The 26,004-nt window shown below is 33.7% G+C and overlaps 1 protein-coding gene across 2 annotated transcripts in view; it reads right to left on the bottom strand.

Annotated features, from left to right (window-relative positions):
* LOC109051243 (ephrin type-A receptor 8-like) overlaps window positions 1-26,004 on the bottom strand; it is a 70,269-nt gene that overhangs the window by 35,598 nt on the left and 8,667 nt on the right. For both annotated transcript variants that reach the window (XM_042766786.1, XM_042766787.1), the window contains exon 2: window positions 14,691-14,755. In XM_042766786.1, the coding sequence (XP_042622720.1) occupies window positions 14,691-14,755 (65 nt within the window). The remainder of the gene's footprint in view (window positions 1-14,690; window positions 14,756-26,004) is intronic.

The following is a 26,004-nucleotide window of genomic DNA, read 5'->3' as shown; positions in this document are numbered from 1 at the left end:
CCGGGGCCCTCATTAACTAACTACTATACATCATCTTTGTTTGAATAAAATATTGAAGTGTCTCATTTTTTATCCTAGTTTATTTTTATGGGACATGTCAAACAGATAATGAGTCTATCAACACTTACTGAAGTTAAACTTCACCTTATCTATCTATCTATCTATCTATCTATCTATCTATCTATCTATCTATCTATCTATCTATCTATCTATCTATCTATCTATCTATCTATCTATCTTCTCCATACAATTGATGTCAGTGGGGTCCAATACCTACAGTATATATATATATATATATATATATATATATATATATATATATATATATATATAAATATATAGTATATATATATATATATATATATATATATATATATATATATATATATATTATTATTATTATTTGTTTGTTTGTTTGTTTGTTTGCATGTGCTCAGAAGAAATTTTGACTGAAGACATTTTTGGGTGAACTATGCCTTCAAGCATTTAGCCCCTGCTGATAGATGGTCATAATTATGATTATTATGCTGGCAAAAACTGCTAGCAGTTTCAAATGTAGTTGTGTGTTTTGATACAGTAACTTTTTTTTCCACATATAAATACGCTGATTTGTTGACAAGAGACATTTCTTATTTTTATCAATGTTGAAAATATTTTAATTTTTTATTTTTTTATGGAAACCGTGATACACTGTTCAAAAGTTTGGGATAAGTACAATGGAAAAAATTTATTTATTAATTTATTTATTATATTTAATAATAGATATATGTATATTGATATATTTTATTTTTTTTAAGGTGGATTGTATTTTAATTGTTCAAATTTCATGGTATAAAAGTGTATAATGTTAAAATAAATGCTGTTAAATTAATGTTCTATTCATCAAATTATCCGTGTGTGTGTGTGTGTGTGTGTGTGTGTGTGTGTGTGTAAATTCTAGTATGCCAAATTCTTAATAATATAATAATAATAATAATAATAAATAATAATAATAATAATAATATAATAATAATAATATAATAATAATAATAATAATAAAAATAAATAAACAAGAAACAAAAATACCACTCCAAAAGCTCCACAGTCCATAACCAAAGTTCGTAAAAGCAAGACCCTCTTCGAAATGACCAGTATCAAACAATGCTTTACCCAGGGTTAAAAGTGGCTTGACAGGGTTAAGAATAGTATGAAAAGCCGTAAACGCAGCTGGGAAAAAAATAAAAAATAATAATACAATAAAAACTGGCAGAGAAAAGTCTTGTCTCAGTTCTCAGTGATACAATTTCAGATTATCAGCTGGGATGAAAAAATCCTTTGAATCTGGTTTGACAAAAGCAACAGAACACAATCATGTAGCATCAAGGCAGACACTTCATCTTGGAAACTCGCTTCGCTCAAGTGTGAGAAATCTTGATTTTAATTGAATTCTCTGCCTGCTGATTGGAATACAGTCTCTAACAGTGATAACCTTTGTGGAACGTGTCTGCTAATTGTGTTTGTCGGCCTCGCGCTCGCACGCAGTTATGCTTCATCCTGAGCTGTGCGGGTGAAGAACACCTCCCTCTGTAACCGCCATCCACTGTTAACATACGTGTTCGGTGCTTCACGACTGAGACCCATAAACTGAGCCGAGCAAGAGCACACAAACTGTCAAAGGTTTTGAATGTATATAGAATGACTGAAGTATGTAATTCTCTACTGTGAAACATCAACATAAAAATAAGCAAATAAAATAAGTTGCTCAGATTTGCCAAGATACCAAAGCCTGCAATCAAAAGTCTCTCAATATGAACTCAAACATCTCATCAAATTCGTTCAAAAACCAAATGATTTAATCTGCCATCTGCATTCATTTTAAGTATATACATTCATTCACTCATTACAGACTGTTTTTATTTCTTCCAATGAATTTTAGTAGAAACAGTGGAGATAAACTTGTTACTTAAAGGAATAGTTCACCCAAAATTTACTCATTTGTTTCTTCATCTCAACAGATTTGGAGAAATGTAGCATTGCATCACTTGCTCACCCATGGATCCTCTGCAGTGAATGGGTGCCGTCAGAATGAGAGTCCAAACAGCTGATAAAAACATCATAACAAAACAATCAATTTGTTTGTTTATGTTTTTTTTGGTTTTTTTTTGTAAAGAGAGCTAGATCTGAGCATATTTCTCTACTGATTCAGACAAAATGTCTTTTTCACTGGAGAAAGCAATAAATAGAGGACTTGTTGGAAACAATGCTTTAAATTAAAAAACAAAGCTGGAAACAATGGTTTAAATTTAAAAAAAAGCCTTAATGATAGACTTGTTTCTTACAAACACAGTTTTTCATTTCACCAGATGTTAACTGATGGACCGGAGTGGTGTGGATTACTTGTGGATTATTGTGATGTTTTTATCAGCTGTTTGAACTCTCATTCTGATGGCACCCATACACTACATTTATCAAAATATGTTCCAATGAAGAAACAAACTCATTTAAATCTTGGATGGCCTGAGGGTGAGTACATTTTTAGTAAATTTTCATTTTTGGGTGAACTATTCCTTTAAACAGAGAACTCCAATAAGTCTCCAGAGCTATCAAGGAGCAATAAAATATTTTTTTGGGTTGATGTCTTTAATGTAAATTTTTCTAATACTCTTGTACAAACACATTTTTTGACACCAAATATCCCCAAAAAATATTTGCTCAAGACCTTTGCTTTTTCCTTCACTACCTCAGAGGAGATGAAATATCAGTATTTATTCAAGTGCCATGTGGTCCTGAGCAGACAGAAGGGAGAAGAGAGAGACATCCTGCTTTTCCTAATAAGACAAAGCTTATTCCAGGTAGAGAAGTAGATGGTTTTTCAGTGTAAATATATATAAAAATATGTGTGTGTGTGTGTGTGTGTGTGTGTGTGTGTGTGTGTGTGTGTGTGTGTGTGTGTGTGTGTGTGTGTGTGTGTGTGTGTGTGTGTGTGTGTGTGTGTGTGTGTAAAACTATCATTTATTATATAATTTGAATATTACAATTCATGCCTTGCATATATAATTATATAAACATAATAACCACATTTTTACACTATTAATTTGTATTAATTTATTTACACTCACCATTTAATTAATTTACTTTTACCTTTGGGCATTATAAAATGTGTATGCAATTACTATATGTTTATACAAATATATCAAATGTAATTTATATTTATTATATTTAATTATAATGTTAAAAAATTAAGGTAAAATGTTATACTATTCAAACTAAGAAAAAACGACACTTTGAGACCCTGAATTATTTTAATATTATTAAGAAAAATTATTAATTGGAAAAGTATACAATATGAATGAATACAATAATATCATACATTACAGCATTTTTACTATTAATTCATGAGTTTTAAATGTTTTAAAGGTTGATTTAGTGTTTACATATTTTTAATATATATTTTTGCATATTTTTGCAAACTCATTATACGCTCTTAATCATAATATTTTACAATTTATTACTATCTCAGACTAAAATGTATTGCTCGCTTTGTTTGAATGCTTGTCACGTATTCACCCACATTCACTTTTAGTTTGAATGCATTAAGTTTGGCACCCGAGGGCGTTTCTCTGCCCTTTGCAAACGGTCTTGACGTGAATACGGCATGATGCAACCATTGCACGTCTGTGACAGCGAAACACGCATGACCGTTCGGACGGCATTCAGGTGCTGCAGTCATTCCCAAAGTAATGCTGTGCATCCATGCGACAGCGCGGGCTGACATCTGGAGACATGTTTGGCGGTAACAGGGGAGTGGGCGGACATCTGGATGCATCCATATCATCTCCCTCTCAAAGTCCATTTGTCATCGTCTCCGTCTGCCTTATCACTGATATTGATTGTGGTGGGTGGGCAAAAAAGCAGGTGGGTGTCGATAGACGTGTAACGGAAAACATGAGCCAGATAGGAACATAATGAAGTCATCGGACAGCAGCTGTCAAGGCCTGACTGATTTGGCTCAGTGACAGCCGATGGCGACTGGAGCCCTGCAGGAATGTGCAGAAGGCAGAGATATCTGCCAGGGGTCGGCCCGGGGTCAGTCATCTCACTGCCTGCTTGAATTGAACTGTAAAAAGACATCTCACTATGAGTTCACGAAGGACCATAAATGATTCAGGGCTGGTTGACTTCAGTGAGGATCCATAACAATGCATTCAGACACAAACCCTGAATCAGACGTCTATCGTTAGTGCCACATTTATGTAAGCAAGCCCGGATTAAATATTTAAGAGTTTGATTGACCTAGCAACTGAGATCGTGTTTGCTAGAGTTGCTAAAATTCTGCATTATGTCTGCTAGGAATCAATTCAAATTCATTTAAAACTCAGGAAATTAATTGGTATTTAATTTAATTCTCAGTTCAATTCTGAATGATGCACAACCCCACTAGCAACTAGTGTTGTTAACTAAAATTAAAACTATTAAAATTGTATTCATTAATTGAAATAATGCTCATATAAAATGCAATATAAATATTGGGATGAAAAACATTAAAAAAAAACTCAAACATTAGAAATGTGTCACAGCTAACTGAAATAAAATATTTCAAGATGCAGCGTTAAAATTACTAAAACTGAAATAAATGTAAAAAAATAAAAATGACTAAAGCACATAACAAAATGACTAAAACTAAAATGAAAAATATATGGTTATTTACAACATTAATAAAACACAATAACAACATATAAATAATAAAAAAAAAATAATACTGCTAGCAAATAAATAAATATAAATTATGTCATTAACTTTAACTTAAAAAAAATTAAACAAAAATGTTGTTTCGAGAAATAACTGAAATGAGACAAAATTGACTACAAATAAATAAACTAATTACTAAACAAAAATGACTTAAACTGAAATAAAGTTAATTATGAGTATTAAATAAAAAATTATATTTAATACTGTAATAGTACACCCTAGCAAATACATGGCGACACCTTGGCAGCCACACAGAACAATCTGGCAAACACTGAAAATATACCAATTGAAATATATTGATTTAGCAAATTTAAAATGCTAATAAATACTATAAATACAATAATAGTCTACCCAAACTGCATAGCAACACCCTGGCCACCACTCAGTACACCTAAGCAACACCCTGCAACGAGCCCAAACAACCTGGCGACCACTTAGATCTTTCCAGGAACCAACTAGCAACACTCTGGCAACCACACTACTGAGGCAAGAATAACTCTAAAAGATTAACACATTCACTTCAGAAAATTTAAATATCCAGTCAAGTATTAAACACCCTTGCCTGCGACCCATCAAAACTGTTTCAAATCTGAGGTTAATTGTCTTGTCTTGATGAGAAATGTATCTTAACAATTAAAAGCAAGTTTCAGATTTGCTCACTGTTGCATCTTCTGAAACTTTGACAAACTGCTGAACTGTAAAATCAGTAATTACAGCTATCGTTTAATCACTCTACAAATCTCAAATACGCTTGGGATTCGAGCATCCAGCTAACATCTACACAAGTGGCTGTAGTTTTTTTTTTTTTTTTTTTTGTGAAAAGTACCAAAGCTTTAGTAGAGGCACAGCGGTGTCACCTTGCACAGTCTGGACAAAACACAAAGCCTAGAAATCTGTCATGAAGGGACAGGATGTTCTGCCACTCGTTCATTCCAGCTTCAGAGGAATCTGATTCACCAGTTAGCAGAGAGCAGTACAGCAGAAGCGATCAAAGAGCTGTTATTTCTCACAGGCCACGAGTATCCATAACCTGTGCTGTGACAGAGTTTATTGCAAAAGTGCAAGACAAATTCAGACAGCTTCATACTAGTGTACAGTCGTGGCCAAAAGTTTTGAGAATTACATAAATATTGGAAATTGGAAAAGTTGCTGCTTAAGTTTTTATAATAGCAATTTGCATATACTCCAGAATGTTATGAAGAGTGATCATATGAATTGCATAGTCCTTCTTTGCCATGAAAATTAACTTAATCCCCCAAAAAACCTTTCCACTGCATTTCATTGCTGTCATTAAAGGACCTGCTGAGATCATTTCAGTAATCATCTTGTTAACTCAGGTGAGAATGTTGACGAGCACAAGGCTGGAGATCATTATGTCAGGCTGATTGGGTTAGAATGGCAGACTTGACATGTTAAAAGGAGGGTGATGCTTGAAATCATTGTTCTTCCATTGTTAACCATGGTGACCTGCAAAGAAACGCGTGCAGCCATCATTGCGTTGCATGAAAATGGCTTCACAGGCAAGAATATTGTGGTTACTAAGATTGCACCTAAATCAACAATTTATAGGTTCATCAAGAACTTCAAGGAAAGAGGTTCAATTCTTGTAAAGAAGGCTTCAGGGCGTCCAAGAAAGTCCAGCAAGCACCAGGATCGTCTCCTAAAGAGGATTCAGCTGCGGGATCGGAGTGCCACCAGTGCAGCGCTTGCTCAGGAATGGCAGCAGGCAGGTGTGAGCGCATCTGCACGCAGAGTGAGGCGAAGACTTTTGGAAGATGGCCTGGTGTCAAGAAGGGCAGCAAAGAAGCCACCTCTCTCCAAAAAAAAACATCAGGGACAGATTGATCTTCTGCAGAAAGTATAGTGAATGGACTGCTGAGGACTGGGGCAAAGTCATATTTTCCAATGAAGCCCCTTTCCGATTGTTTGGGGCATCTGGAAAAAGGCTTGTCCGGAGAAGAAAAGGTGAGCGCTACCATCAGTCCTGTGTCATGCCAACAGTAAAGCATCCTGACACCATTCATGTGTGGGGTTGCTTCTCATCCAAGGGAGTGGGCTCACTCACAATTCTGCCCAAAAACACAGCCATGAATAAAGAATGGTACCAAAACACTCTCCAACAGCAACTTCTTCCAACAATCCAACAACAGTTTGGTAAAGAACAATGCATTTTCCAGCACGATGGAGCACCGTGCCATAAGGCAAAAGTGATAACTAAGTGGCTCGGGTACCAGAATGTTGAAATTTTGGGTCCATGGCCTGGAAACTCCCCAGATCTTAATCCCATTGAGAACTTGTGGTCAATCCTCAAGAGGCGGATGGACAAACAAAAAACCCACTAATTCTGACAAACTCCAAGAAGTTATTATGAAAGAATGGGTTGCTATCAGTCAGGATTTGGCCCAGAAGTTGATTGAGAGCACGCCCAGTCGAATTGCAGAGGTCCTGAAAAAGAAGGGCCAACACTGCAAATACTGACTCTTTGCATAAATGTCATGTAATTGTCGATAAAAGCCTTTGAAACGAATGAAGTGCTTGTAATTATATTTCAATACATCACAGAAACAACTGAAACAAAGATCTAAAAGCAGTTTAGCAGCAAACTTTTTGAAAACTAATATTTATGTAATTCTCAAAACTTTTGGCCACGACTGTACAGTCAGACACTGGATGGAGACTACATGCATTTAAATTCCAAACGCAATTCTGCATCCGGTTCGCTGCCTCAATTCAAATTCAGGAACTGAGAGGTAATTTAAAAGAAATTCTGTGGCATACAACCCAGCTAGCAACCACTTAGAAAACACTTGAACTTTCTATTCAACAAAGAATCCTGATCAAATGCATCAGTTTCCAAAAAGATATGAAGCAGCACAACTGTTTTCAACATTGATAAAAATCAGAAATGTTTGCTGAGCAACAAATCAGCATATTATATTGATTTCTGAAGGATCGTGTGGCACTTAAGACTGGAGTAATGATGCATGATTGCATCACAGGAATAAATTATATTTTATAATATATTTAAATTAAAAACAGTTCTTTTAAATGGCAATGATATTTCACAATACTTCTGTTTTTATTGTATTTTTGATCAAATAAACAGCTTTGGTGAACAGAAGAGACTGTTCATCAAAAAAAGCATACTTACTATATATATATTGATCATGAATAACTGTTCCATTAATAAGTAGAAAAAACTGCACAATTTACAAAATGGTATTATGATACACACTATAGTGCAGGTATTCTCTATTGACAGGCTGATTTTTGCTCCTACTTCATTCACATCATTGATTTGGTTAAATCCAGTGTGTATCACATCTAATTTTCCCAGCCTGATTCATGTCAAACCCTGTGCCATACACACACACAACAGGTGTGAACTGCACACTTAGGAGTAGGTTAAAAAGAGCACCATCTCTTCACGTTTCAGTCCATGCCAGCTCCTCATCACTCCTTTCTGCTTTATGCTCACACAAGCTTCCATAAGCCTCCTACTTGCATGAGAGAACGTGATGGATTTCAGAGTCAAGGTGCTGGTTTAATCCAATTTTAATCCATCTCCCCGGGCCGGAGTTTGAGATGGCTTTTATTCCTTTTGTCAGGTTACTGCTGAGAATGCAGCCCATTCTCATTTTTCATTCATACTAACGTGTACAAAAGAGACGTGTGCACACAAAAGCGCATGAAAAGATACACAATAATTAGTTTAAGAAGGGATAGAGCAAGCTATCAAAACCATATACACAACAAGCCACATACTGTATATTTAAACAGCATTTAGACAAAATGTAGACACATTTGTTTTTTTTTTTAATTGTTAAAAATAAAATAAAAAGTAATTCAAGAAGAATTTGATGTAAGTTTTTATTGGTTTAATATACAAATTTACGTAACCAAAATCAAAATACAAATAAATAAATAAAATGTCTATAAAGTTATTTAAATACATCAAAATCATAAATATTAATTCATTCTTTGTTTATTTTTTTATTTATTTACTTATTGTTTTGATATATTTAAATGTACTTAAATGATATACTAAACTTTAAATACATTATTTATTAATGAAAAATAAATACCTAAAAATACATTCATATATAATATAAATTTATATACATTTTAACATATTATTAGTTATATTTAATTATACCAACATTCTAAATACACACACACACACACACACACACACACACACACACACACACATATATATATTTGTGATTTTTGATATATTTAAATATATTTATTTTTTATTAAAGATTTTGTTTTCATTTTATTTTTTTATTTAAATGTGTGTATTTTTTATTTTAGAATTAATATGAATTATTTATATGTATATAACATTTTATATGATTATTAATTATATATACATACAAAAATACATCACAATTACTAAATAAGTATGACTTTTTATATAAGATGTATTTAAAATTTTTATATGCATTTTATTTATTTATAAATTATTTAATAAACTCATATTAAATAAAGAAAAATACAACACATGTGTATAAAGTTTGATTTATATAATGATGGATGATTGATGATTTAAACAAACAAATAAATAAATAAATTCCACAGATTCTTGTGGAATAAAGTATGGAATAAGGCAGATGGCTTAACTCATTGAAAACAGCTTAATCTTGTTGGATCAGCAGCAATCACTATGCAAGTATTCATGTATTCAATGGCAATCTTCACTCGAAAAATCATTTCTAAAACATTAAACTCTAGCCTTCCACTAAAACTGTTAAAATATGGCGCACTAACGTGAGATATGACAAGCTTCCAGACCTCCCAAGAGCCAAGACGCAGATATAAATATGAAATGTGTTGAGCAGCTGTCAGAGAGAGTACAATATGCTATTAGTTACTCTCATGAGAGAGATAAAGCTTTCAGTACATGCTAGTCAAAGACCTGCTTACGATAAGCAGTTCAAGACTTAATTTTGCAGAATAAGTCAGAGAAAGTAAACTTCATTTTAGTCTCTAATCAAGTCCAAACAGCCATCAACTCCAACTTAAATGATAAGCACATGACAGATTTGCTTGAACCATGCGCTACATTTTCTTCTAGCTGTGCTCAACGAGTGTGTAAAGCGACCGGGAGTTGGAGAAGTCCTCCTTGCGAGACACAATCTGGCATGGCAAACGTTTTATCACCAAACCCACGAGACACACACGGCGCGGCAGCCCCTCCGCTGTGACAGCGAATACACCACAAGCAGACAACATAAAAAAAGAGTCAAAAAGAAAGTGTAATCTCTTTGTGCTCTGCTCTTTTTTTTTTTTTTTTTTTTGCCCCTGATGCTATAACATGTGCACATCGCCAAAGTCACGTAGCATTCAGAGGAAGACTGAATTTTAAGGAAATGGAAGAACCGAATCCTGGAAAAACACGAATGGATATAGAGGAAAGTCTTCATGCAGCAAATCCTTTTGTAAATGGGAATCAGAAACACAATGCAGGCTGAAGTATTTAATCCATCAATAGCGATTCCAGCAGACAGCGGCGTAGCGCTTTAACATGAGGGTCAGGCCTGTGACTACCAAACAAACTGTATTTACCATCTACGTGATCAGCATGTACAAGCATTTTGTTTGGCCCAACAACAGGATCTGTCTGTAGAGTTTCAGAGGAATCCTTTATCGCGCAGATGTTGTTCACGAGACTCAGTGGAGATGTCAACATTGATCAGCTCTATCTACGTATCTATCTATCTATCTATCTATCTATCTATCTATCTATCTATCTATCTATCTATCTATCTATCTATGTACGTATTAAATTATACTCTAAATAAGAAACTACATCTGTCAGTAGGTGGCAGTAAATGTTTTTATGAGTAATTCATTGAGTCATTCATTCATTCGATTTGTTCAAACTGCTGATTCAATTCAAGTAAATGGCTCTCTTTACACTCTAAAAAATGCTGGGTTGTTTCAACCCAACTTTGGGTCAAATATGGACTAACCCAACCGTCCATACGGTATATATTATAAATATATATTATATATTATTATTATTATTTTTATTATTATTATATAAATGTCATCATATAACCAAATTCATTCAGGATTAAATAAGCTATTATAAACTGCTTTTTTTTTTGGGGGGGGGGGGTACTAATGGCCAAAGACCTTTGCACTTTTGCACAGTACTATAGTTGAGGTTTTTCTTTCTGAAACTGTGCATATGAATTCACTAGAGTCTTTATCTAAGCAGAAATAAAACTTAAAATGACTCTCCATTTAATCTCACCACCGCCCAGCTTCTGAGACATACCAAACAACTGAGATATCAAAGAGCTTTCAGTTGTTATTTTACTTTCCTATTTGTGTATTTGGAGTCAACAGATCTGAAGCATAATGCAAACAAAAAAGAAAAGCCCAGCTATTAGAGAAGCAAACAAGAGTTTATGCATCTAACAGAGCAAATGAGATGCATTTGTCGGGGCCCATTTCAGCGGGGACCACCGCAGTCACATCAGACAGGTACAATAACTAATGCCGAGCTGTTAAAGTATGCCACTAATTTTAGCTAGCAGTCAAGTAATAATTGGGGGGAGGTGTTCACTGTGCTGGTGCGAATATGCACGGTAACATAATCTATTTGTGGAAATTATTTTTTTTACAGTTGAGAGAAGAAGAAATAACTGCCTGCTTCCCGCAAGAGACGGTTTAATCGCTGTTTCAGGCCTTCGCTGTTTACCTGACTGAGTTGATGTGAACGAAAAAAGGTGGCAAAGTTCAAGTAAATAGCTTGAGAATACATTTAACAAAGAGTAATCAGAGGGCAAATGCAAACGGGGATGCTCGTTATCTGGCAGTTTTACTGTGTTAGTGCTTGTTGACTTGCATTGAAAGCGCACTTCAGTGAATTATGTATGTCCCATTTTCTAGCTTTCAGGTCGTAGTAAATGTGCTCTCTGTATGGGAGGAAATCCATTTCATTTGTGCACCTTTATGACTGTACAGTCATTCAGAAACTCTCTCTCTCTTCCTGTCTTGCGCTTTCTCTTTCACACAGGATACAGACTTAACACCTACTAAGCACCAAATTGGAGTAAAAATAGTTAATTACAGAAATGAACACTACTGTACAAGTTTTATTTTACTTTAAAAAATTTTGATGTTCATTAAAGAAGTCTCTTATGTTCACTAAGGCTGCATTAATTTTAATCAAATACATCAAATCAATCAATACATGTTTTATACAAGCTGAATTTTCAGCAGCATTACTGCAGTCTTCAGTGTCACATGAAGCCTTCAGAAATCATTCTAATATGCTGATTTGCTACTCCAGAATCCTTTCTGATTATTATCATTATTAATGTTGAAAAAAGTTGTGCTGCTTAATATTTTTGTGGAGACTGGGATCCATTTGTTCAGGACTATTTCAAAAGACAGAAATCGTTATAATAACAGTATTATAATTACTCTTGTAACACTTTCAAGTAGTTTTTGCATCCTTGAATGAAACTATTAAAAAGCATTAAATGAAAATTATTAATTATATATACATATATATATATATATATATATATATATATATATATATACAGTATATATACATTTTTGACATTTTTTAGCTATGGCAGTGTAAAATAATAATAATGATAATAAAAACTAAACTAAAATATATATTATTATAATATTAATATACATTTTAACAAAAAAAAAAAAAAATGTTAAATGTTAAATGTTGGAGAACAACCTGGTGAGTAGCACATATTTCTAAGTAAACAAACTTGCAATTTTCCCCTGCTGTATGATAGTCTCACAGCCCAATAGAGTTAGTGAAGGAGGGACCTGAGCCATATCTACAGACCAGGGGTCTGTTTCCCAAAAACAAATATGGTTCCAAGTTCCAACATTACCAGTGAAACGTTAAGAACACTTAGCAACCCCAAAACAATCTCCAGATAACTATCCACGACACACGTCAAGCACTAAAGACAGATGATTATAACCCTTTTCATGTCCTGTTCAAAGAAAGGAATTGAGTTGCATTCCGCCAGCGTTAAACATGTGAGCCAATAATGGAAAGATTGTTACATCAGCTGCTGCGACGTGTCGCGTGGTTTGCTAATTGTCACCTCACTCTAAGAGACATCACACTGCCGTCAGCCTCTGACAGCCACCCACACTAATTGTGACAGTTCAACGCTTAGATCACTTTGTGCGCCGCTAATTCAATACCCCATGCATCATTTTCTACATTAGAATATGCAAATGCAGCAACTTTGTACATCGCCTTGCTTTTTTCTTCTCCTGCTCTGTCCTCTCCTCACCCACACACGCGCGCACATACACACACACACACACACACACACACACACACACTCACTTTCCCTAATCCCAAACTAAAAGAGAGCGAGACAGAGCTGTGTGTGTGTGTGTGTGTGTGTGTGTGTGTGTGTGTGTGAGAGTATGTGTGTGTGTGTTTGTGAGAACAAAGCATATGGCAGCAATCAGGTTTTGGTTTTTTACATATGTCCTGAGGGGGATCAGTCAGTGAACATGTTTCACGATAAAATGTAAAAAAAAAAAAAAAAAATCAAGTTGGAAAACCTTTCAGAAATTAAAATCAAAACAACAGGTGGAAATGTTTAAAGCCAACATGATATATTTGTGCAACCCATTTTATTTCCCTAAAGAGAAGAATTACTGAAATATTAATAAAAAACAATGAAAATGAATATATATATATATATATATATATATATATATATATATATATATATCTATATATATATATTATATATAGATATATATATAATATATATATATATATATATATATATATTGGATTTTTATGTAACAGTAATTTTTATTTTCAGGATTATTTGATGAATAGAATGTTTAAAAGAACAGCATTTAATAGAAATAGAAATCTTTAATAACATTATAGTAAGATTATAATTGCATAATTATTACCATGTATACTTTTGTGACACTTTCTATAAATTTAATGCATGCTTGAATGAAATTACATTGAATTAAACAAAAAAATTAATTAAATATTATATATTCCATCATTAAATAAAACTATTAATTTCTTTAAAAACAAGTACTGACCCAAAACATATATTCTGACCCCACACTATAATTTTGTTTAATAAATATTCATATAAATTTTTATTCAAGACACAACCTTTTTTAATAACTTTCAAATAAATTAAAATATAAAACAGTTCTTTTAAATTGTAATGTTTCACAATATAAGTGTTTTGTTGTTTTTAAATGCAGCCTTGATGAGCAGAAGAGAGGCCTTTCGAAAACATTTTGTTTCATAAGTGAATCAAATTATTAAATTTTGATGAATGATTACAAGGACCTTTGGAATTATTCGTTATTATTCTTCTTTGGAATAATATGCACCAGCTGTTCACAATAAGACCAGTAATGTGAATCGAGAGAGTAAACAGGTCATTTTTTATTTCATGCTGACTTTAAAGCTGCTTTATGTAATTTCTGTGCCACTGGCTCTAACACTGCCAATAAGACAGCTTTGATAACATAGCCTACTCATCATAAAACTACAAACAGTACAATCGTGCAACAGAATGCAGGGTTAGTGCCAGCAAGAAACTGGTGAGGGGAAACGAATGAAAATGAAAATGACTAGGCAATGCCAATCTGAAGCCAGCTGGCTTGAGCTGGAGGAGCAAGTTCATTCACTAGTGTCATTCAATGGAACTGCAAGAACAATCACTGATTCCAAATACGATCTGCAAACACTTCATCTGCCAAACCCACACCACAGGTTGACATGCTGGACAGTTCAAACAAACAAAACCATATTTTGAAGCCGCCATAATGCTGCAATGTTTACACTCTTCAGAATGTCAGCGTATGAATGACGTACGGTTGCATCTTATCTATGCACTTCAAGTTGAAAACACCTTCAAATTTCACAACTCACAAATAATAATGAAAGAGCAGACACTTCTTACCCCATGTGAAGGATATGTGAGCCAGCCCCAGTCTCCTGATATTTTGGTTGTGTCCAGAAGATTCACTGTAAATTGAACATAAAAGCATGTTACAACAACTTTTCTTCATAATTACTGCAATTACACGAGCTGATGCACGTCTGAGCATATTTTGATAGACTGCATCAATATCTTCTATTTATATGAATACATTTCTCATTCAAACAAACTGCTCTTACTTAGCTTTGACCTTGACACATGACCTTTAAGCAGACTGTCTAATGACAATAATATAATGTGTCTGGCACAGGACAAAAAGGCTCACTGTTATCATCCTCTCAAGGCAAGAGCCGAAGAGTCAAAATATCTTCCTAAATGTTTGGCTAATGACTCCTCAATGAGTCTGAACCCCTTAACGGCTGGATCAATATGACAATTTAACCCAGCGGTAAACACTAAGGTCTACTGAATAAGAAATGCACAAGATGGACTGTTTTGCTTTATTTTTTTATTTTTTTTATTTTTAAGGTGGTTGTAGTTATATAAAATAAAATAATAATCAATTGTTCTTTTATTTGTTTTAGTTCATTACCATTACTGTAATTGTTTGTTGTACTATTTTTAATTGGAAATACTGTCTATATGTTTTCTTTGCATTCTGACCCTTCAACTGTGATAAAAAAAAATAACTGTAACAAATGACTTTTAGATTAACACTAAAAATGTGTTTTCTTAAATAGTATGACTTGTTCTCTGTGAAAAAAACTATATATATATATATGTGTGTGTGTGTGTGTGTGTGTGTGTTTCAGAAAACAACAACAATTATTATTATTATTATTATTATTATTATTATTCATTATAACTATATTATTTTTAGAAAATGACTACTGTATATTTATTATAATACAATTTTATGATTATAATAATTATTACTTATTTATTGTGTGTGTGTGTGTATATATCTATATATATATATATATATATATATATATATACAATTATTAATTATTATATATACTATAAAATTAAATTAAATTATACTTGTTTATATGTGAACAATTGGATATAAATTTTACCCCTTGATATATCTTTTTATATATTGTGTTAGGTTTTTTATTTGAATTTTGCTTAAAAAAAATTACAAAAGGGCTAAGACAAATATAATGATTAAGACAATGATTTCTTGTAGTGTAGTTTATATTGGGGCCCAAATGTAGCATGATGAAGCATGTAGAGCTGTGTCATTGGCATATGCAGTGGGCTGTCCCACGGCTTTATTGATGAGCAGACACCTATAGCCTGTTTTCGGTACAAATCAAGGTCACCACGAAACAAGCATTTTTTTCTCTGTGAATGTAGCTGAGGGCCAAATCATGCTAGATTCTTTCACGGATAAACAGGGTAAACTGTATCTTCCTGCTCCCATCCATCTGGGAAACACGAGAGGTGCTGCGCGTCTGGCCCTGAGCTACCGGCGAGACACTTGATGTGGGAAGCTGTGACAGATGTGCCCATCTGTGCTCGAGGAGGAGCTGGTGTGAGACGCTCACCTGACCCAATTTTACCCTCCATAAGCCCAGAGACCATGAATGCTGCTTTACATTCAGTGTGTGCACCCAACTAGTTGGAAATGGGTAAACAAAGAGTCACCTCCAATTTGGAAAAATGCCAGCTGCCACATGGACGTGTGTCGGGTAGCGCGCTAACAGATAACACAAACCGGCTTCAGCATCCCATAGGTGCCACAAAACAACAAATTAAGTTTGCCGTTACCTTCGCATTCCACTCATTACACTGCTCATCCACAGTGGTGCAGTATTTTTAACAATGTCGTGGAAGTCACATACAGGTTATGATTGCGGGTTATCAGGTTCAGCCTTAACTGACATCTTGTTCTTTATGTTTAATGTTAAACCTTCACAATACAACACACCAGCTTGAGAACAGGACTATGTCATCAAATCTATACAGACAGCCGTCATGAGACATTTCCACAGATCAGTGATCTGTCTGACTACTGCAGCGTCTGTTATCTTGCCATGTGAAATGTACATAACAGACTGAGTTTTATTTGAGTGAAAATGTTTAAATTGTTTCTGAAATTTAGACCACAACTAAATGCACAGAAACTTCAAAAACATACTTCCACTGGCAAATGTCATAAGAAAAGTCTTTATTCATTAGTAATAAAAAGTAGTAATAAATAAATAAATAAATACACACACACACACACACACACACACACACACACACACACACACACATATATAATTTAATAATTCTCAAATGTGAGGATAGAATTTCCTGTTTTTTTTTTTTTAAGTAAATGAGTATAAAAAAAATATTATATAAAATAATGTTTTATATATTTTTGTAAATAAATATAAAATAAATAAATTACATTAATATCAAATTAAATATTTTAAAATTAAGATATATCTCATACATGTTTATTCAGTTTCACATTTGGTTCTGTGCTGTCTTAAAAACTGAAAGCTGGAATGGCACACACACACACACACACACACACACACACACACACACACACACACACACAGACACAAACAAATAATAGAAGCTAGTTTTTTTTTTTTATATATTTTGTTGAAGAATGGTGGTAAAATGGTTTTTTGTTTTTATTTTTGTGTAAGGGGGATAATACTATGGAAGTTAATGGAACCCGAAATGGTTTGGTTACCAACATTCTAAGAAAGTCACACAGGTTTGAACAAGAAATCCATTCAGGTTTGAAATGAAATGTGGGGGACTGATGTGTGGGCTCATTTTGGGGTGGCCTATCCATTTAATTAGACAAAAATCCATAATTTTCTGTCCTTAAAAAAAGGAACTGAATGCATTAACATGAACTGCCCATACTAACAGAAGAACCACCTGTACATCAGACCCCAGGTGAGCTCCTCTTATATTTTACATGTAAAAGCAGTACAGTACTCTAGGAGAACTCTCTGATGCTGTTCATTAACAGATTGTCTGTGCATTTTTTTTTCTTTTTTTTTCAGTTTCTTTTAAATGTCATCACTTTGGTTAATTTTCTACTTAGAGAACTTTATTTTAGCTCTCTCTGATCTCTCTGTCTCAGTCCCTCGCTCGCAGGCTGTAATCAGCAGTATTAGTGCACTTAGTGATTGGACTTCTAATTTGGAAAGGCTGTTTCTGATGAGGGCACTGGGTCAGAAAGTAGGAACAGATGGCCTCTCTCACTCTCTCCTTCTTGGTTTTCTTCCCTCTCGCTCTTTGGCTGCTTATTACAAACCAGTACTAACTAAAAGTAGCGCTGTTACTACCTTAATATTTATCCGTAGTGTGACAGTAGCACAGCTGCTTTCGAAATAGCATTGCCAAGTACACACTTCAGGACATAAGCACTAGCATCTGCATGTCAACATGTTTCATACACTGGAAGTGCACTGCCAGTGACACTGTGCAAGTTAACTACATTCTGGGGTTTTTTGTCCCAGACTTAAGACTAAGGGCTACAAGCTTCTCTGTGTGTTTGTCTGTGTGTGTGTGTGTGTGTGTGTGTGTGTGTGTGTGTGTGTGTGTGTGTGTGTGTGTTTAGCAGTGCAGCGTGACAAAAACCTTACATTATTTTGTCACAATACATTGTGTACAGAGCTTTACAGCCGAGCAATCTAACACAATAATAAAACACACTCTTCTCAGACATAGGAAATCTGGTTCATTTTGGTAAACTGGTTTAAATATACTAAATATACATACTACATAAATATACTGAGTCTCCACTAAAAGTGTGGAAATACGCTAGGCATAGTGGGATTTATAAAGTAGGACAAGATCAGCATAAATCCTTTTTATGTTGTGATGATGTTGCATTGATAAGGGACAATAACAAAAAAATCATATTTTATTAAAAATAAATAAATAATATTATATATACTGTGTGTGTGTGTGTGTGTGTGTTATACATACATACATACATACATACATATATATATCTATATATATATATATATATATATATAATATATATATATATATATTATATATATATATATACATACATACATACATACATACATACATACATACATACATACATACATACATACACAGTGCTGGGTAGTAACTGATTGATTACATGTAATCTGGATTACATATTCAGATTCCAAAAATTAACTACATGCAATTAGGTTATAGATTATATTGCATTTTAAAACGCTACTTTTAATTAATTTAGACATATTATGCAACAAATAATTGCTGTTGTTTTGAACATTCTACTGATCAAACAATCCTGAATATATAGAGGTAGGAAAACTTCAACACCCATAATGCACATTGTTGTCCAAGGCCAATCCCAGTCTGCTCCTACTGGATAGGCTTGACCAGTGTCAAATCCGTTTAGTGGGAGTGAGGTTTTATTTGGACAGACTGCTGTGAAGAGCTTTAAGTTTCTGAGTGTAATGATATGGCAACAGTTTTTGTCAAATGAAATGGTAAAATGCTCATGAAGTGACTACCGGAGCAGCTCTGGAGATGAAGCATCACAGGCATCACGCATGTAGCAAAAGAAACCATGCCATTCATTCACACAGTGACAAGCAGAACATGCAGATGTCATATCTAAATAGTCTTTTTTGATTTATTATTCACAGACGTTGGTCCAAATTGTGTTTCGCATCACCCGGTGGACTTTTGCTGACAAATAATCATGAAAGCGAAACAAGAAAATGAAATGTACCTGTATTTGTGTTTTTGTAGTGCTATCAGCCAATCAGTATAGCCATGTAATTGTCCACATACTGACAGGTTTATCACACTGCATATATGGGTAAAGACCACCTTGATACCTTCACCAGTACTAATATCAACATCCTGCTGTTTACTACAACACATGGAGATGCCTGTCAGCGGTGACGAATGCCTTTCCTCAACAAATGCATCTCTTCAGGGAATTAGGTGCACACTTTTTAAAACAATTTTTAATCTTTTGCCCCCTCAGAAAATATCATTTTAAATAGTCTATCCATTAAAAACAGGAAAGTCAGAGACCTGTTGTGAATTAAGTTTACAGTTGTGCTCATTCACAAACAGAGATGTCCCTCAGGCTCTGGTTAACTTTTTCTTTTTTTACTTTTACACTCCGCAAACTGTTCTCAATTTTCGGTACTTCTGGCTTTTCAGGCGGAAGCTTCTATCAGACCTGAGGACTGATTGGGGGCGGCTGTGGCCTGAACACTCGGGGTCACTGACAGAGAAATGAAGGCTTTTAGGAGTTTTTAGGAGTGGTTGGGGGTGGCTGTGGCCTGAACACACGGGGGGGGGGGGGGTCGGGGGGGGGGGGGGGGGGGGGGGACGGGGTCACTGACAGAGAAATGAAGGTGTTTAAAATGACACAGGGTGAAGAAAATGCACATCATAGTCTCAGAACAATTAAGCACAATGCATTTTGGGCTAAATAAAATAAAATAAAATAAATAAAATAAAATAAAATAAAATAAAATAAAATAAAATAAAATAAATAAAATAAAATAAAGCAAAGCATTGGTACCCTCAACAGTCTCAGAACGTATTGGCTACAAATGTGGATATTTTTGTTATGGGTTTTGGTTATGTGTGGCGTGATTTGTGTGGAATGGTGATTTGATGTTTATCATTTGTATGGAATGTATTTTTAATGAACAGACTTGTGAATAATGCAAACGGGGAGGAATCTGAAGGGATGTTTAAGTGTATTAATTTTTTTGTTTTTTTTGTTTTTTTTATTTTGTTTATTTAATTACATTTTCAAATGCTCAAAGTAGGGCAGTACATTTAATAATGGGGTTTTCTAAGCACTAATATTATCGCTGCTTCAGATTAGGGATTTGAACAAAGTTTACTTTAGTAAATGAAGGTTTTAAGATGACTTCTGATAGGCAGGACGTCCATATGGCTGTGATTCCACAGCTTACTGATTTTATTCTGATCTAATTCTTCCTCTTTTACTCTTCTACTCTATGAAAAGAACACACACAAGCGTAACAGCAAAATCATCCAAAATAAACAAAGATGTAATGTTATGCCTTCTTCAGGAGAATATCATTATTTCTTCCTTTCTAATTGGCTATGTTTATGGTAAGATATGGTGGTCACACCTTCTGAGCTCTTAATTCTGTTCTAGGCCAAAAAAGTTGAATTATTTACAGGCCAATTAAATGTAATTATTTGCAATACAAATTTTTATACCACAGCAAAAACTAATATGATACTGAATACACTTCTTCATTAATAGATAGATAGATAGATAGATAGATAGATAGATAGATAGATAGATAGATAGATAGATAGATAGATAGATAGATAGATAGATAGATAGATAGATAGATAGATATATAGATAATCTAATAGCATTACCAAGTATTGAAGTCAAAACAAAATATAATAAAAATAAATAAAATAAAATAAAAATTATATTCCTCATTTCTTTAAGAAATTGAACAAATAAAATAAAAGAACATACTTACAGTACCAAGTATTGAAGTAAGCATTCACTGTAAAAAAAAAATTGTATGATCAAGTCATGACAAACTTTTTTTTTTTTATTAAGTTATTAAACTTATTTTTTTTTAAAGTCAGATTGATGTACTTCAAGTAGAAATGACTAGCACAACCAAGATGATTATAATTAAAGTTAAGTTTAGTTGCTCCTTTAAATTTTTAAGTTAAAATAGTTTGCATTTTTTACAGTGTTCAGAAACTGGTTTAACTGGGAACTAATTATTAAACTGGTCACTTACTATATAAGGCTATTGTATTCTGTTGATAAATAAAATGTAATATAACACAATTATCAAGGACTGCAGTAAACATTCAGAAGCTGGAGAAAAACTTGACTGGTTGCTAACTAAACAGGCTTACCAAGCTTAACCAGGCCATTGTTTTCAGCTGCCTAGTTATCTATGATTAAGGCAAATTTCACGTTAGGACTCCTAACCAGGAAGCGATCTGACAAATATTGTTTTTCCATTATAATTAAGTTGACTTCAGATTTCACACAGCGACTGTGTGCCAGTGCTTTTGTTTCTCAGGCAGAAAACTGGCCATCTCGCTCCGTTTGAAATGACACATCCTTTCAACACTTCACAAGGAAAACAACAAAGGTAGGACATCTAAACACCCTCGCGCTCGACGGAGAGAGAGCTGCTGTGGGGAGTCTGCGAGCGACACGACGCAAGCGTTTAAAACAACATTCTGTTTCAGCTTATCATCTGAAGTGAAGAAATCCTTGAGGACTCATTTCATGATCTATCCTCAAGGCCCCGAAGAGTCCCTCCGCTGAAAACACATCACGCTTGTAGAAAACGGTCATTAGATTGCCACTTTCTGCCAGCGTCAAACATCCGGCTGCTTTTAGCTGCAAGACTACTTCAGTGAACTGTAATAAATTGTTGATGGTGTTCAGAAACAGAGATAAATTTCCCTGTATAGGACACACGTCTGTCTGTTCTCCTCACACTTCAATTATTTCGGGAGACATCTGTTGGATGGATTGGTTTATGCCAATGCTTTGTGTTCTTCTCAGCTTGAGGTGAGCTGAGTCCTGAAGATACAGGAACACAAGCCTCTGTCGGTCCCTGGAGGATGCGGTGGCACAAACGGGCACGCGGCGTCAAAGCTGTACGCTCCCAGGGGACTGTTCGCTCACTTGTTTGCAGGAGGGATGGAAAGAGGTTGAGGGATATTTTAGGATTAGTGGTATGTGGGAGATAGTTCAGCTAGTATAGTTTGGGTTAGTTAGTTTGAGTTATTTAGTAGGAGTTATGAACCAGGAAATTAATGTTCACTTTTGTTTGTTTGGGTCCACTGACAGGCTCATGTTCAATTTGAGAAAAAAAAAAATCTGATCAGTTCTAATTTTTAACACTTACTTTTCACAACCTAATAAATCCCAATGGATAAAACCAAATCCTGGCCTACAATGTTCCAAAAAAAAAAAAAAAAAAAAAAATCTTAATTTCTATACATTTCTATACTAATGCCAGTAAAATTTCACTATACTCAATAACAAATTTGATACCTCAGAAAAAAACTGCATATACAATAATGAACACACTATTTTATTTAGAAAGTTAAATATTAATTAAAATTAGCAATGTTAACAGAAAAATTTTGAAGGATGTCATAACATAAATAATAATAATAAATTAAATGACGTTTCTTTTACATAAAAAAAAGTCAAATAAATAAAAAAAATCTAACAAAATAAAAATAATAGAAGACCGAAACAAGTAAATATAAGCTTTTTAAACAATAAATAAATAAATAAATAAAATAAAGTAAATTAAAATAAAATAAAATTTAAATAAAAAAAGAAAAAGTAAATAGAAGCTTTTGGGTAATTTTTTTTTTTTAAATTGAATTCAAAATAAAATAATTAATTTATTAATTATAAAATTAAATTAAAATTAAATAAAATAAAGTGAGAGTAATATCCTGAAGAGGAAGATGTAAAATAGTTATTAAGCACCTTTATGTGTTTATTTAAGCACTGTTTTAAGAAATAGAACAAATAGAAGTTTTTAGGGTATATAGATTAAGTTTTTCTTTTTGAATTAAACATGCCGAAAAAGAGGAAACAAAAAATTTACACGTTACTAAACTGGTCACAAACTAAACAAGTTAAACTAGTTTAGCCAATTCTAGATTGTATGTTACATCCACGTTTCAAAATCTTATCAATTCCCTGTAGATCAAGTCACATTTCATAGAAATATCACACTACCAAATTTAAACTATGCACCAGTTTCACTCTGTATAACATCAGCACAGAGTACTTAAAACAAGCACTGCATCACGTTTATACTTTATAATAAATCATATTTCTATAAAGAAGAAATAAATGTGCTTGACTTGCAAAAACAGCAACAATTTAGCATGAAAATAGACTGTATTAAACTGCTGAATCACTATTAGAAAATACCATCTTGATGAATAAAAGAGAGTTTTCTTGATATTACATTTAATGATAGCTGAGAAGTGAACCTTCTGGGAGTATATACAGATCATAAAAATGTATTTGTGCATATTTAAATTCACATTAACATCATTCTTCTGGAAAATGAAATGTTTTAATTAATGAGCCGATAAAAATAATACTTGCATAACACAAAACTTTAGTTAAAGCACACTTTAAACCAAAATGAAAATACTATTATTAGGCCACTGGCTCCTGATTCAGGCATCCCGCTCTTCTCGGGCTGACTCCATCCCGTCAAGCTTTCTGGTAATTAATGTGTCCATCTGTTTCTAAAAGATACACCTCAAAGTCAGTGGTTCCGTCAAGTTTTGTTTTATTTTATTTGTTGTTTTGTTTTTTTTATATAAGATTCAAATTAAGGTAAGGATCAACTTTGCATTTCTTAACAAAGTTCATAAAAGAAGACCTCTTTATTGTAATTTCGTATTTTAAAACTTTACTATACATAGTTTTCCACTCAAGTCCGCTCCTGCACTTGACAAAAATAAGCCCCGAATACTCGTTGTGTCAAGAAATTTGCAGTCAGCATGTGTCAGGACAAAACTCATTTGACTCAAAAGCAGAGTCAAATCCTTGCAGCCTCAGTGGCAATGAGACGATTTCTCATAACCAGCATTATGGTCAGGTTAACTGTCGCGTCAGAATGAGTACTAAGAGACTCAATGAAACAGTGACATACTCACAGCACAATAAGTCTTTTTTGACAGTCATAGATAGACATATTTTAATCCATATAAAAGCCTTTAGTGTTGAGCTGCCATTCATCAGAAGCACTGAGGTGAATCTATACACTCTGATAGCATTTAATGGAAATAAGTCCAGTACAATAGAGTAGATACTAAACGATCACTCGCTGATAGAACGGCACGTCTGCATGTGACAATTTAAGCCGAACCCCGTGAAATGACAAGACACGCTTGACTGAAAATGGCCAATGCATTTCAAAACCACTGATATGACATTATGACACTGGGCTGTTTTATTACGCTTCTCAATAAAACGTCTAAAAATAAACAACACAAAAAACTCAATGCTTGGGAAAAGAGATTATTTCTTTCATCACCAAACGATAACTTGATTTTCCACAAATCTGTGGCTTCGGAAATGTGTGTTGTTTAAGTAAACAGGTGATTATTTAACGTGAAAAAATAGCAAGCCTCGCTCAGACCTCTATTAAACCTTTAAAGCGCAAGCTACATAATTTCTCCAATAATCTGGGCCGTAGCCTAAAAAACTAGTTGTACGCTGATGCAACGGGGTGAAAGAGATATTAAATAAATCTTTTTCCTCCAAATGAGCTCCGTTTGCTGTTCTTCTCTCCTTCAAATAATCTTTATTAATTTTTCTACCTTTGGTAGCATCTGTGCTTGCTTTAAATGATGAATTTATTCGTCACTTTTTAATGTGATGAATGTGCGAGCACGAATCATCGATATTGCGGCGAGCATGTTGGTTGTGGAGATCTCACCGTAGACTTCCACCAAGTTCACCCCATCACTGAATTAGGTTAAACCTTTGATTTATGTGCAGATTATGAGGTTTAAAATACATTTCCACCATGAAAAGAGAGGGGGGAATCCATCACCGAGGATCAGAGAGAGTTTCAGGAACGCTGCATCACACTGTTTGACGTTGTGACGCAGAGCGAGGTGGAACACAGAAGAATCTTCTAGACTCAAAATATTCCCCAATTCAATCTCAGACAGCAGTAAACACCTGAAGAGCCCCCCAATAAAGACTGAATAGGACTTGATGTCACAATAAATCCATATTTAAACTCAAATCTTGTTTTATGCATCTTGAAATCTTTTTAAACACCTCAATGACAAAAAAAGGACACCAAAGATGATGAAATTGGAAGAAAAATGTCACAGAAGTTAAATATATGTATTCATGGTGTTATGAAACACTTTTTGAATTAAGGACTCAAAAGAACATAAAATTGTAAAAGTATAAAAGTGACAGAATATTCTCTTTTTAAACCTATAAATCCTTTTCTGGTGTTTTTTGAGGTCAAAAAATAGGTTAATATTTTGTCATGTAAAAAAAAATTAATTACATTTTATTTTTTATTTTTATTTAATGTAGACCCTTATCTATATATCTGTCTGTCTGTCTATATAAAACGCTTCTTTCATATTAGTGTATTGTTATATTTATAATACTATTATATATTAATAACATATTAATAAAATAAACCCTATGAAAGCCTTTTATCTCCTAATATGACATTTTTTATTAATTAAATACATGAATTCCATACAACAAGTTTAATACAGTAAATACAATAGAATTAAATAAATACAATATAATATATGCATATTATTTATG

Source organism: Cyprinus carpio, chromosome A11 (genome assembly GCF_018340385.1).
Source record: "Cyprinus carpio isolate SPL01 chromosome A11, ASM1834038v1, whole genome shotgun sequence".
Taxonomy (NCBI): Eukaryota; Metazoa; Chordata; class Actinopteri; order Cypriniformes; family Cyprinidae; genus Cyprinus; species Cyprinus carpio.
The sequence above is the reverse complement of the archived record's forward strand: the minus strand, read 5'-3'. Positions and strand labels throughout refer to the sequence as shown.